Source organism: Pogonomyrmex barbatus, unplaced genomic scaffold (assembly GCF_055798465.1).
Source record: "Pogonomyrmex barbatus isolate J1 unplaced genomic scaffold, ASM5579846v1 scaffold12, whole genome shotgun sequence".
Taxonomy (NCBI): domain Eukaryota; kingdom Metazoa; phylum Arthropoda; class Insecta; order Hymenoptera; family Formicidae; genus Pogonomyrmex; species Pogonomyrmex barbatus.
The window spans coordinates 2,553,752-2,568,786 of NW_028297108.1; the positions used below are offsets into that span (position 1 = coordinate 2,553,752).

Below are 15,035 nucleotides of genomic sequence, written 5' to 3' on the forward strand. Positions count from 1 at the left end.
TATCTAATATTTTATGTATCAAAGATTAATATATATCTTGATTATATCATTATATTATTATATTAACATTTAATAGATTTACTAAGTAATATCTTAATATTTAATTTTTCACACACAAAATAATAACACAAACTATATCTTTTATATTATTGTTTTTTTATATAATTTTTAATGTTTTTTTTTACTTCTTATTTAAAGGGTGATAGCGGTGGTCCTTTACATGTTAAAGGAATCTATGGACAACTTGAAATTATAGGTAGTTTATAATTATAAATTAAAATTTGATTTTATCTGCAAGTTTAAATTTTTTGATTAAAATAATTTTAAGATTAAAATAATTTTTATTTTCTCTATGCAATAAATCACATCTTCTTCTTCATTAATTAGAAGTCATTAATGTGCAATTATACAAAATTTCTTATAATTATTATATTATTTGTACAATTAAAATTAACTTTAGCGAAATGTTTTTTTACATGTATTTTACATGTATTGTAGGCATCGTTTCCTGGGGATATGGTTGCGCACGACCAAATTTTCCTACACTCTATACAAAAGTGACTAATTATATCGCATGGATTAGAGATCACATTGATGAGGAATGTATTTGTCCTCCACTGCATTACAAATTAAAATAATATATTATCTGTCATTTTGTTATCGAATGTATTTACATTATATTTATTTATTGTTTTGTAAAACAATAATGTTAAATTAACAACGTAATATTTATTTAATTATTAAGTTTATAAAAGTTTATGAAAGTTTGTGAAAGAAATATTTTCGTTCCTTCCAATTCATATTTTTTAATTTACATGTTGTTTATCTTATATATTTTGAAGTACATTTATATTTTATAAATCTTATATTAAATATTATAACACATACATATATTATATTTAATTATTTTATTATAAAATTATTATAATGTCATTGTACATTTTTATGCTATTAATTTATTATTAAGTTATTATTAATATATGTTGCTAGACATCTCGTGCAGTATATATGTTAAAATATTTATATATTGCGATATTAATTATGCTGCAAATGCTCTGTTGATTAAAATAATACATAACAACAAAAAGTAATGAATGTTTACTTTTTATTTCCTTATTATATCAGGAATAGAAAAGTATCAAAATTACCAATCTTATGTTATAAACTTATTTTTTGTTTAAAATGCATCAGAATATTATTACTTTTCTATCCTCTTTATATTTTATAATTTTTACAATAATAAAAGTGATGTTAATAATTTCAATAAGAATATACTTAATTATTTGATAATTCTTATTTTGATTCATTTTGTTTTATCATAAAACTTTCTAATAAAAAATTTTGAACACTTTATCTCACATATTACCTTAAATATTTCGATATTTGTTGTTTGTATTTGCTTTACATTAAATTATTAGGTTTTCTAAATGACATGCAGATAAAAAGTTAATCTTTGTTTAAAGTCTGACGCTACTCTTGTTTGTTTTTTCAATTCTGATCTTAATTTTAATTCCATATTTAAGTTAAGTTTAAGTTTCTTGTGCAATTTTCTTCTTTATTTTACGAAAAAGACAATCAGTATTCACTTTTTATAGATATTACAATCAAAATTTTATCTTTTTACGATTACGTTGTTTGAAATTTATGTCTATTGTGTGTATCAAAAAATTAATAGTGCAATAGTATTATATTTGTTTTTATTTTTTTATTTAAAGAAATAAGTAATGAGCACATAGATATCTAATTTTTTAAAAATAGATAGACAAATAATGCTTTTCACAATTAACTTTTAATTCATTTAATAATAGTTTAATTTTTATGCAATTTTTAATTTAATTAATATTATAGATATTAATTAAATTTTTTTAAAACAATAACTAACTTTTCCAACCCTGCTTTTGAGTATGTAATTATATAAAATCTGTTGTCATTTATTTAAAGTGTAATAATAAAAATTAATAAATGGTGTTAATCTATATTATTAATTTATTTTATGTTTTTATTTAATATATGTTCTGTCTTCTTTTTCCTACTAAAATGATTTCTACTTAAAGTATTTCTAAGCATTACCCGGCTGCTAATATAGCACAGTTGAGTATATAAGCAAACTGAAATCATATCGCAGCACGTTTCTTTCATAACCACAGTATTGAGAAGTTATAAAAATTATACAAGCCCAAGAAGTACAACGAACTTAACAAAGTGCAAAGATCTAAAGTGCCATATATAGTGGAAAAGTTTGCTTGAAGAAGAATGAATAGTGCGGATATCAGTTGTCATCTTGAAAATATAACAAATGACTTTTTATGACCGGCTCTTGGCAAAGATGCACAAATAATTGGTAAGATAATGATATGTAAACTAATAATGAGATCTAATAATTGTAAAGATATCTTAGTCGGAAGTAATTAATCGAATCGTTATCAATTTGATGTCAATGAGTCGATAATTAATCAATATTGATATTATAAATATCGATCAATTATCAACGCATCGATGTTAAATGAGCGTTATATTAATGTCATCTTTCTAGAAAATAACAAATTACGTAAATAATTATTTAATTCAATAATTAATTTTTAAAGATACAGATATTTTGATGAAGATAATCAAATATACGAAAACAATTGGTGACAACAAAAGATTACAATTCAAAATACTTGATATTTAAACTATTATAACAATGGAACTATTTGTGTTTTCATAGCATCTCATGATATGAAGTTCTTAAATTCTTAGAGTGAATCTCATGTGAAAGTAAAGTATGTAATTGTATCGTTACTTGTCCACTGTTATCTTATTATCCAATACGTATTATCCACAAATATTACACACATCATTGATTTGTTAACAAAATTCAAGAATGCAATTATTCATGAATATATGAAAAGAAAGATTAATTATAAACCATATAGGACAATTTACATTAGATCAGCAATTTACATTAGATCTATATAAAGACTTAATAATTTATGCAAAAAAGTTGTATAAAATTATAAACAAATTAAAAGAATCTTTTAAATATGACCCACCATATTGAATTGGGCATTTAAAATTTTAAAGATCTAATTTTTAATTAGTTGTCAGCAGCCAGCAAAAACTTTCAAATACGCAGTTTTAAATTATTAAATTAACATAAAAATTCATGCTTTAAAGCATGAGCTAACGTATCACTAAACATTGTCTTCTTATATCTCTAAAATCAATTCTCGATTCAACTTACAAATTTTTTTTACAATTGAAGTCTCATCATAAGATATCATTTAGCAGATAATTTAGTTCCAAACTCGCGAGACTGAAAAAACCATTGATTTTGTACTCATATTTTTAGAATTTAAGACTGTTTATAAATAATACTCAAGATATGTATGAATATAAACATGTGGATTATTGTTGACTATAAATTATACACATTATTCCAAATTGATAAATATATTATTGATTATTGATACCTAAAATCTTATCCGCCGAGCAATGCCATCTTATAGCTGGATACAAGGGAAAAAATAAAAATAATTATGTACTGTGCCTATATTTAGTTTCTGATAAGTCATATTGCTAAATATTATACTTGTTCATGTGATATGCCCACGTGATGTAGATGTAAGACACGTCTCGTTATTGTATTTATAATCTCTGACATTGATGACTCTCAATGTCTCTATGTCTTTAGTATTTATACCAAGTTAGTATATATACCAAGCTCACAGTTTTCGTTAACATTTCGACAAGATAAGAGCTCTTCGACGCTCCTAACTAATTTATTAAAGTATAAAGCATGTGGTAATGCTTTAAATATAATTACAATAAATTATTATAAAAGTCATAATCGTCATAAATATATATATATATATAGAGCACGAGTGAGAAGGTAATAATAATAAAAATTGTTATAAAGAGAATGTTATAAAGAGAAAGAATAAGATTTTTCCATTAAACTTTTGCTTTTTAAAAATAAGTTGCGAATTACAAATCTTACAAATACAAAGACAAAAAATAATAAATCAGAATATTTTTCTCACTAATTTAATTGTATATTATTTGTTTCATTAAAGTTGTAAATGTAATTTTTAGCATTTTACTTTCTTTTTAAAGTGATACATTTTAATTCTCTTTTTTTCTTCTTATACCGAAAATTTTATATAAATTGACTCTATCTTTAGTTATAAAATATTTTTAATTAGTATATTTAGAATATTATATTTTGTCAAATCTTAAATCTTTTTAATAAGTTAATATATATATATATATATATATATATATATATATATATATATATATAATTCATTCATTTAAATTAATATTATCATACCATTTATATTGGTTATTTCAAATAATTTATTTATATAAAAATATTTAAATAAAATACATAACGCGTAATTATAAATATATTAAAATACAGTATACATTATAAATTCATTATAATACATTACATTAAAATTTTGTAAAATTTTCAAAATAAGTGGAAACTGTCGATAATAATATGTACTGTTCTACTCTCTATATGTAGATATCGTATAACTGAAATTCTTGAATAGTTTCAATTTTAAAATAAAAGGTAAAATTAATAAAGTAATTTAAAATAGATTAATAAAGAATATTTAATATTATATATATATTTAATGAATAGAATATATGATTAATTTATTAAAGAATGCCAAATGTATATGACTAATTTGTTAAACTATTATAATTATGTTTAGCTTATTATTTACTATATTATTTATAATACTAATTTATAACAATAAATATAATAAATAAATATAATATTATGTAAAGTTTTATATTTTGTATAGAATTAATTTAATTATTATCTGATTTTTTTCTCGTATATAAAAAATTTTTTCTCTTTATAACATTGGCAAAATTATTTAAATTATTATTGATCATATGACACTTTATTCCAATATGTAAAATATAAAAGATGTATATATGTTTATATACATCTTAACATATATGTATATATATTTTAATATATTGTATACATAATATATATTTACAGAGACACATAAACTCATTTTTAAGATTAAAATGTTGCAAACGCTTCAAATATTTCTTCAAATAAATTTAATCTTCTATTTAATATTGCGATCTGTTAATGGAAGCAGTATCAAACTTTGGTATAATCCATCGATGTATGTCGCAACTGATAAATTGCAAAGAGAAAAGGCTTTGGCTTTTATTAACGAATTTAGCGAAAATTTAAAAAATATATCTGGTAAATGCATGGATGTAGGTTGTGGTCCTGGAGATATAACAAAAGACATTTTTTTGCCAGCGCTTAATCCAAATGCGGTGGTAATCGGTAAGAAATAATTTATGCAAGAAGCATTAAAATAAATTATTTCTTAAGTTAATAATTAAATTTCATAGAATTATTACTTAATTAAGTCATAATTATGTCATAAAGGTACAGATATTTCGGAAAGTATGATTGAATATGCAAATAAAATGTCTAGTGTGAAGAATCGACTCAAATATGAAATATTAGACATACAAACTAAACAATTACCCAATCAGTACATTTCAGAATTTGATCACATATTTTCAGTGCACACTTTGCATTGGTGCAACGATATTCGGTAAGAAAAATTATTAGATAATTTTTTTGATTTTCTTTATAAGAAATTATATAAATATTTGCGCACGCGCGTATGCAAAATAACATTTATATATATTATTATATATATTATTCTATTATTATATATATTATTATATATATTATTCTTACAATATAATTATCTTAAAAATCTTAAATAATTGTTTATAATATAATAATACTTCTCAAATTTTGTAAAACATTATAAAACAAAATAATCGTTTGATTTTACTGTATTTCGAAATATTCCAAAATTAAAGCAATATATTTTATTTATTTCAAATGTTAAATAAAAATGTTAAATAAAAATATAAAGTTACAACTTTATATTATATCTAAACATTCTAAGATAAATATATATCAAGAAATAATAATTAAAATATGAATAATAGAAAATAAATAAATAAATTGAACTTGTTTGTTGGGACAGATCATTAGTTTAATATTAATCAAATATAATATCCAGACCTAAACATGCTTTGAATTATGTGTTGATTACTATTTGACTTCATAAAGTAACCATTTTTCGAAAATAAGAACTGAAATACAGCCTCATTATATTTTATTGATATTATTAATCAGTTTTATTGTTAATGCTAATTGTTAATGCTAGTATGTCTTATAAAATTTTTATTATTATAAAATTATTAATTTAACTGATATGTGTTACTGTCACACATTTATAAAGAAAATTATTATAAAATATATCAAACATATTTTTCATAAATAAATTTTAATCTTTTTTTTATCAAATAGACAAGCGTTTAAGAATATTTATCGTATGCTCCGATCTAATGGAACAATGCTTGTACTTTTTGTGCCATCACATGACATTTTTAAAATTCTTGACATTATGATACAAGAAAAAGATTACGCACCATATATATCGGTAAATATTATTATTTATGTAAATTATTTTATAATTAAAAAAAACAAATACTTATTTATTTTTTATGTTTCACTATTTGTTAAATGTTAGGTTTATATTTTTCCACAGGATATAAAAAGATATACCTGGCCATTTCAAAACTCAGTCAATCCTCGTAGTGAATTAAAAGAATTACTCGAAGAAATCGGATTTACAATTATTCATTGCAGTCTTCGAGAGGCATACTTTGTCGACAATTCGGATCAATTTTTATGTAAATATTTTTAAATATATTGGATTTAAGTATATTGGATATATTAGGTGTACAAAAAAATTCTGAGCTTTTTTTTGTAAAATTCAATTTTTATTTAAAAACGAACAAAAAAATATTAATCAGCGAAATATTCCCCGTTTGCATCAACGACCTTTTGCCATCTTTCGGATAACTTGCGAATTCCTTGACGATAGAAGCTCACCGGCTTCAAAGCGATAAAGTCATCAATGCATTTTCGTATCTCTTTCGTATCTCTTTTCAAATCTCACGAAATGTGTATCAGCCAAATGATGCTGCAGCGACTGGAATAAGTAGTAATCGGAAGGCGCCATGTCTGGGCTATACGCCGCGTGCGGGAGAAGTTCCCAGCCTAACGCAAAGATATGGTCCTGAGTCGCTTTCGCAACAAGTGGTCGAGCATTGTCATGAAGCAAGATCACTTTACGACGTCCTTAGCCAGTAAACGGCCTCTTTTCTTCTAATGCATCGCTCAAATTGGTCAATTGTTGTTGGTAGCGGTCTGCTGTTTCATCCGGTTGTAACAATTCGTAATACAACACACCTTTCCAATCCCACCAGATACAGAGCAAAACCTTCTTGGCGTGGATATTGGCATCGATATCGAAGGTTGACCAGGGAAGGTCAACCCATGATTTTCTACGTTTAGGGTTATCATAAAGAATCCACTTTTCATCGCCTGTAATGATTTTGTGCAGAAAATCTTTTTTCCGGAACTTTGAAGGCAAAGTGAGTACAGTGTCACGCCGACGATTTTTGTTGTCTTCGGACAATTCATGCGGAATCCATCTGCCTTCCTTCTGAACCTTTCCCATCATATATAAACGAAATAATTTGCTGCGTAATGCCAAGCTGTTCTGCAAGCTCCTTTTCAGTTTGCGCAGAGTTTATATCCAGCAGTGCTTGCAATTCGTCCGTTTTAATCTTTTGAGGGCGTCCAGCACGCGGTTCATCTTCAAGACTGAAATCTCCTTGGCGAAATTTTTGATACCATCTTTTACATGTAGTATGACTTACAACGTTCTCTCCATATGCAGCACAAATCATTGCAGTGGCTTCAGCAGCATTTTTCTTCAGATGAAACGCGAAGTGGATGGAAAATCGAATATGCTCTTTTGTTATTGCCATCGTGAACATTACTGATTTTTGAGATTATGTGCATCAAACGCCAAACCGTATGGCATTTTAGAAGGCCAAATGTCAACGCTTTAAAACCGCAAAAGGGCGGGAAGATATATAAAATTTAAATTGTTATTTCGGTTGTGAAATCTAAAGCTCAAAACTTTTTTGTACATCTAATACTATAAATACTAATACTATCTAATACTCTAATACTATCAAATTTTATGCTATATAATTGGTTTAATTTAAATATAAAATGCTCTATTTAATTTTATTTAATTAATTATTTAATTACAAAATATAATTCTTATAATTAAATTGTATTATTTAATCAATTATTTTTTTATTGTTTTTACAGCTGCTATTATATCCTTCCTCGAATTTATTGATAAAATGCCATGTGACCAAAAAGAAAAATTCAAGAAAGACTTTAAACAGAAATATTCAGAAATAAAAATTAGCTGTAAACAAAATAATGATACAACACTTATAATAGACCTGTACAATGTATTAATAGCTTTTGCACAAAAACGTATGCCATGATTATATGTAATCTTTTAATTGCTTATTTATAACTTAATTTCTATTTGTAAAATTTATAATTATCTGTCTGTTTTATATCGTAAAAAATTCATTAATTTAATAGATATACATATAATCAATATTTTTATATTTTATACTTTCTGGACAGAATATCAATTTTTATACTAAAATTAAAATTAATATAAGTTTATACTAATTATTATAGAGATTATTATAATTTTTATGACAAAATATTAATATAGCCTACGAAATATTTTAAATATTTTATTGTATGAATTAACACTATATATATATATATGTATATATATATATATGTGTATATATACATATATATTCATATATCTAGATTATATTATTATTATTATTATTATTATTATTATTATTATTATTATTATTATTATTATTATTATTATTATTATTATTATTAAATTATATTATATTATTATTCGTTTTAAATACATGTTTAAGCATTTAACTGATACAATAAAATACATATAACTCATAACTGATAATCAGAAATAAATATTTGTAATAGATATATTGTCTAAAATCTCAACACTATAACTTTGATTATGGCTTTTTCTTTCTATGTTTTGATAATTTTTTTATTTTTTGTTATATTGATATTGATGAGATCTAAATAAAATTCAAAACAGTTATTTTTAAATATAATGTGTTTAATTATTAAAACAGAGAAAGTGAGAAAAAGCCATAATCAAAGTTATAGTGTTGAGGTTTTGGCAATAAGATCAAAGAGACTAACAAATAATAACGATATGGACGAACTAAACAGATAATATTCCTACAGATAACATTAAATAATAACTTATTTAAATAATGTTACAGTATATTCTGATAAAAGTTAATAAGCTGTGTCAAAGCTAGACAAACAATAATAAATGAATTAAAAATAATCTTTGTACGGTATAACGATTCATTTCGGATCAAAAAATAAGCAGTTTATAGTTAAAAGATTCTTGAATTATCATAAGACTCGTCTAATTCAAGAATTCTTAAGATCATTCTTAAGATAAGATTTGATAAGAGTAAGAGGCCACTAATATTTCACAAGCAGACTATTTACAAAACATTACATTTTCACGCATTATTTCACAACTTTTAATTACAATCATCTTTAATAGAACTTCTAAATTCATTAGAACTTGTTTCAGACTTTTACGATTTTATTTTCTGAGTGGATTTTATATTATTAGATATAGTATAATTTCTCGCCAATTATATATTTAGTGCATAAAGTTTTGTTTTTTATTTAATTCTAAATAAATATTATTCTATTATAACTTTATAAATAAATATCAATATTGCATTTACTGTTCTTGTCTATTAGTTTACCATTATTTATTTAAAAAATAGTAAAGAAAGGAAACATAAATAAATGTTTATAAATAAAAATACTGCAAATAAATAAGATAAATACATCAATGGATTTATTATAAATAGTTATTTATTATAAATAGTTTATTATTAATAGTTTTAAAATCAAAATGTTTTTCAAAATATTTATATATTTACATAAATGAGCAATATGCAAAACTAGGTCAGCGATCTGAGATGTTTTGCTTTCAACGATAAAAGTGGGTTAGTGAAACTTCCGAACCGTTACCTGTGCCGCAGGATTTTTCCTAAATTTAAATATAATAAATATAATAAATATATTCTAAAAAACTAGTTTTAATCTACATATATTCTTATACATAAACTTTTATGAAAATCTTTGGTTTAATGAAATATAACTTAATTAAAAATTATTTGGTTTACTCTCATATAGATTATTTTATCTCTAATAAAAGGTTAAAGAATAGATAATTTATAAATATAATTTTAATTTTATAAATAATGTACCTTCATTAATTTAGTATTATCTTTAAAAAAATGTGCATTCATTCTTTAAAGACGTTTCTATCTTTCCACGACATTTCCGTCTTTAAAAAAGGACATTTTCTAAAAAAAAGCGCGTTTCAAATTTTATGAAAGAAGTTAAATGAATTGCAAATAGGATATGTATGATATATTGTATGAAGCAAAATTCTAACAATCCAATCCTAAGACCTTTCTTCTTTTCAAAAACAGACCATCAATAGTTCTTTTGAGTTTAGCTTATAATATTTTTGAAAGAAAAGTACTGTGAACAATCATACATATTCAGTTTATGATACGAATGTGCTTTGTTAAAGCGACGATGGCAATCCCATCTATTACATCTTTAATAAAAATAAAAACGTATTCAACTCAGGAATCATGAAGATAATAAGATTAAGTATTACAATAATAAACAATAATCAGAATTTTTTAAACATTACAATTATGAATTATTCCAATAACGCTGAAAATTTATCATCTTATTTACAATAGTTTATATTCAGATTGAACAACGTTTATGGAAAGTTGAAATTCAAAAGTACTTTTTTTAAGCATTATTCGAGAAAAGGGGGAGTTTGAGAAAATTATTAAATCGCATAATATGAAGTATTATGCGATTGAAGTATTATGCGATTTAATAATTTTCTCAAACTCCCCCTTTTAGTATAGGATTACCATTGACATTATGAAGTATTATGCGATTTAATAATTTTCTCAAACTCCCTCTTTTAGTATAGGATTGCCATTGATACGTGCTATCCATTCTTACATGAAAAAACGAAAGACACGCGACTATCATGACTCTAAATTGAGAGGATTCACCACGTTTATGCCACGTGTACTGAATGGAACCGGGATGGTGGCAGCGCGACAGTGAAAGAAGAACTTTCTTCGCAACCATAAAGACTGACTGGCTCTCGGTCGATCAGTTCGACTTCTTTGTGGAGCTAAGGTGAAAGCGTGCACGAGCAACAGTGATCTTTAACAGAGACAGAATCTGCAGTTTCTCTGTAAAATACAAGAAGACAAAAAGAACAATGCCTCACAGAACAAAATTGTGATCAAATATTCATATGGACTTGATATAGTGCACATCCACTGTGGAATTCAGCAAAACACATGGTGTACGGTGTTCTATCAATGAAAGGAAGAACGCATTCGTGATTCAAAACAACATTCGTGCATGACAAATGGGAAAATGCCTTTATTCGAGTTTCGTAGCAAACTTTTAATCTTGATTTTGATCATGATATTGTTTCTGTCAGTATCGATTAAAGGATATGGACTTCACCAGGAGATTATAATGGCTCCAGTTGTCTTTAGTGTAAGTACACTGATTCAGTGATATTGCAATGCAAAGTTGGATTATAAGATAAAAAGATTTAAAAATTTTTTTATATGAAGTAATTTTAAAAAATATGATTTTATGATGATATCATGTTCTATTATGAAATAGAACATGATATAAAATAATTATGTATTTCTTTAGTGAAAATAAAATATGTAATGCTTTTTTAGATAATTTTTATTATGCAATTAGCAATAGTAATAGCAAAACATGAAAGAAAAGAGAAATGTAAAGGAGATATTTATCAATCCTTATCTTTATAGTTAAAACTTAAATTCTTCGAAAATTTCAAAAAAGAGATTTAAATACTAAGTAACTGCAAGTACTATGCAATCTTAAAAAAATCATACAATATCATATTATTATTAATGTATTAAATTCAAAAAAAATTCAAAAATTATAATAATATTATATCATTAATTAAAAGATATATTTTAATAATTTAATTTGGAAAACTGTTAATTTGATTCGATTTGATGTCAAAATCCTTGATGTCACATCTATAGAAAAAAATTATCACAAATAAAATTTTTTTTAATAAACTTATGTTACTTAAAAAAAATATTAATTATTGTAACGCAATATAGTTTGTAATGTTTTAAAATCTTATACTTTAACATTAAATATTTATTAAATATTTATAAATTGTTTCAAAGTTCTTTAATTTTAAAATGTAATTAATTAAAATGTAATTAATTTAAATAAAATTAATTTTTTAAAGTTTAACGCATTTTTATTAAACATTTATTTTATATTTAGTGTAAATGTTATATCATATAATTCACTTAATGAGATATACGACATGTATGTATCTATTTAAATAACAGTTGCAATCAATCAAGCTGACATTAAAAGATTGAAGAAATGTAAATATTACGTGCACGCAACGCTTACGCTTATGAGATATTTAGTTAGTCAGTGTCGGAGGTAATTTAACACAGCTTAGGCCTTGACATTATTCCGATCATGGTTACTTTCTCTCATCGTTTATGTCGTATTTGCGATAGAAAGTGAGCGCACTCGGATGGCACTACTCAATTGCACATATCTTTCAGGAGAATTCTTTAAATAAATCGCAAACTCGTACCGGAAGATTCTTATTTGATGAACTTTTCGGTATTGATATTATCAGTGACAGTGACACAGACGAAGAAAGATTGAGAAATTGTACTTGTGGTAAGAATTTCTTTCAAAAAAAGATTTATTTAAATTTATGTAATTGCATATTATTTTATTAATTATTTCAAATATTAAAACTTTCTAACGTTTTATTTAATATAATTTCTAATTATTCTAATTATTCTTCTTAATGTAGAAGTAATAATTAATCGATTTGTTTAAATTTAATATTTTTAAGAAATATTTAAATAGTATTGTACGTTTAAGTTTACATGATTCTCTGATATATCTATTATTATCGATCTCAGAATGTGGCTTACCTAATCAAGAGAATCGAATAATTGGTGGACGTCCTACAATACCGAACAGATATCCTTGGGTTGCGAGACTAGTGTACGATGGTCGGTTCCACTGTGGTGCTAGCCTGCTCAATAACGATTACGTAATTACCGCTGCTCACTGTGTACGGAAGTATGTCTCTAGAAGTAATAAGTTTATACATAATATAGGATAAGTTAAATATCATAACAATAAAATTAGAAGTGTTATTAAAATAATTATTACGAGCAACGAAAAATTATTAAAAGCGTTAAGTACTTTATGCATATATAGAAATTTTGATACAATATAATCTTAAGTTTTAATATAGCATATTTTCGTATTTTAATCTTGTTAAACTGTGTAACTATATGGTAATCTAATACTAACTATATGATAATCTAATATTGTTATCTTAGTTTGAAGCGATCGAAAATTCGTGTAATACTCGGCGATTACGATCAATACGTAAATACTGATGGAGTTCCCGTTATGAGAGCAGTCAGTGTTATAATACGTCATAGGAATTTTGATATAAATTCTTACAATCACGATGTAGCCTTATTAAAATTACGCAAGTCTGTGAAATTTTCGAAGAAAGTTCGACCGATCTGTTTACCTCAATCAGGTAATACGTAACAAATTAATCAATTGTAATTTTTTTTACGACATTAGAAGATATTGTGCTTTTAATATAATAATGAAGGCAGCGATCCTGCTGGAAAGGAGGGAACAGTAGTAGGATGGGGTCGAACTTCGGAAGGAGGCATGTTGCCCGGAAAAGTGCAAGAGGTGCAAGTTCCCATATACAGTTTGACACAATGTCGAAAAATGAAATACCGAGCAAACCGAATTACTGATAATATGATTTGCGCCGGACGAGCTAATCATGATTCTTGTCAAGGTGACAGTGGAGGTCCTCTTCTCGTTCAGGAAGCAGATAAACTCGAAATAGCAGGTAAAACATTTATATTTTATCGTAATGATACATTTAAATTTTTGTTATTTTAATTGTACTTATTAATTAATATATTTTTTATTATTTATAAGGATAAGCTTGCTATATAAAATTACTCTTTATGTTTGCACAAGTATAAAAGATTTGTAAAAAATCACTTTTATTGTCATAACATTTTTTGTCAGAAAAAATTATAGCTGTGTTACACGTCTTTAATAGGTATAGTGTCTTGGGGTGTGGGATGTGGTAGAGCAGGTTATCCTGGAGTTTATACGAGAGTATCCCGATATCTCAAATGGATCCATGCAAACATGAACGAAGGCTGTTTATGCGTCAATTGAGGACTTGCTTTCACTTCACTTTGTATATAAAATTTCACATTTACTGTGGTGTAATTAATCGCTGTGACGAGCACATTTTACATGTTCGTTCATAAATGACTTACTTGGGAACTGTATTTGTGCGCGCGCGTACACACACACACGTATGGTGTGTGTGTGTGTGTGTGTGTGTGTGTGTGTGTGTGTGTGTGTGTGTTTACAATTGTTTACATGTGAACACAATTTTTTATTAAATATTAAAACGTTAAGTGTAATTTCTTGTGTACAGAAATTATGATTACTGTAAATTATGTATTATTATTGTAAATTAATGATTATTATAAATTAATACTTATATAAAAGTGAGAAATACATTTTATGGAATATTTATTTTAATTTAAATATAATTTAGAGCATACTTATGCTTAGCTCGCTTCACACATTTCTATTGCACCGTATAGATAGCGGTCGAACGTTTCCGGAATACTCAGCAACCAGTAACGGTTTATTGTCAAACCGGGCTAAAATTGACGCATGTAAATGCATTTCTCATGCAACATCTTTGTTTGCGCAACCAATAATTTGTACATAATAGAAGATAAAATAATTTATGTTGATCAGTTATTAATATTGCATATGAGATGTAGGTAATATGTATGCATGTGCA

At 25.0% G+C, this 15,035-nt stretch overlaps 2 protein-coding genes and 2 long non-coding RNA genes across 4 annotated transcripts; 3 read left to right on the forward strand and 1 right to left on the reverse strand.

Annotated features, from left to right (window-relative positions):
• Positions 1–188: 188 nt before the first annotated feature.
• On the forward strand, positions 189–1,091 carry LOC105426442 (uncharacterized). Its single transcript, XR_016138159.1, has 2 exons — positions 189–256; positions 499–1,091. It is a non-coding gene; the product is annotated as an uncharacterized LOC105426442 (long non-coding RNA).
• A 2,602-nt stretch (positions 1,092–3,693) lies between these two features.
• LOC105429868 (juvenile hormone acid O-methyltransferase-like) lies at positions 3,694–8,483 on the forward strand. The gene is made up of 6 exons (XM_089071944.1): positions 3,694–3,871; positions 5,003–5,305; positions 5,411–5,582; positions 6,356–6,488; positions 6,597–6,741; positions 8,240–8,483. Exons 2-6 carry the CDS (start codon positions 5,032–5,034, stop codon positions 8,422–8,424), a joined length of 909 nt encoding a protein of 302 aa, XP_088928070.1. The 5' UTR covers positions 3,694–3,871; positions 5,003–5,031; the 3' UTR covers positions 8,425–8,483.
• Positions 8,484–9,850: 1,367 nt separating this feature from the next.
• LOC148937653 (uncharacterized) lies at positions 9,851–14,504 on the reverse strand. The gene is made up of 3 exons (XR_016138160.1): positions 14,434–14,504; positions 13,093–13,251; positions 9,851–11,313 (listed from the first exon to the last, which is right to left on the reverse strand). It is a non-coding gene; the product is annotated as an uncharacterized LOC148937653 (long non-coding RNA).
• LOC105426438 (trypsin-1-like) lies at positions 11,310–14,742 on the forward strand. Its single transcript, XM_011637656.2, has 6 exons — positions 11,310–11,629; positions 12,709–12,829; positions 13,081–13,243; positions 13,510–13,718; positions 13,797–14,048; positions 14,268–14,742. The coding sequence occupies exons 1-6, from the start codon at positions 11,489–11,491 to the stop codon at positions 14,387–14,389; spliced, it is 1,008 nt and encodes a 335-aa protein (XP_011635958.2). The 5' UTR covers positions 11,310–11,488; the 3' UTR covers positions 14,390–14,742.
• The last annotated feature ends 293 nt before the right edge of the window (positions 14,743–15,035 follow it).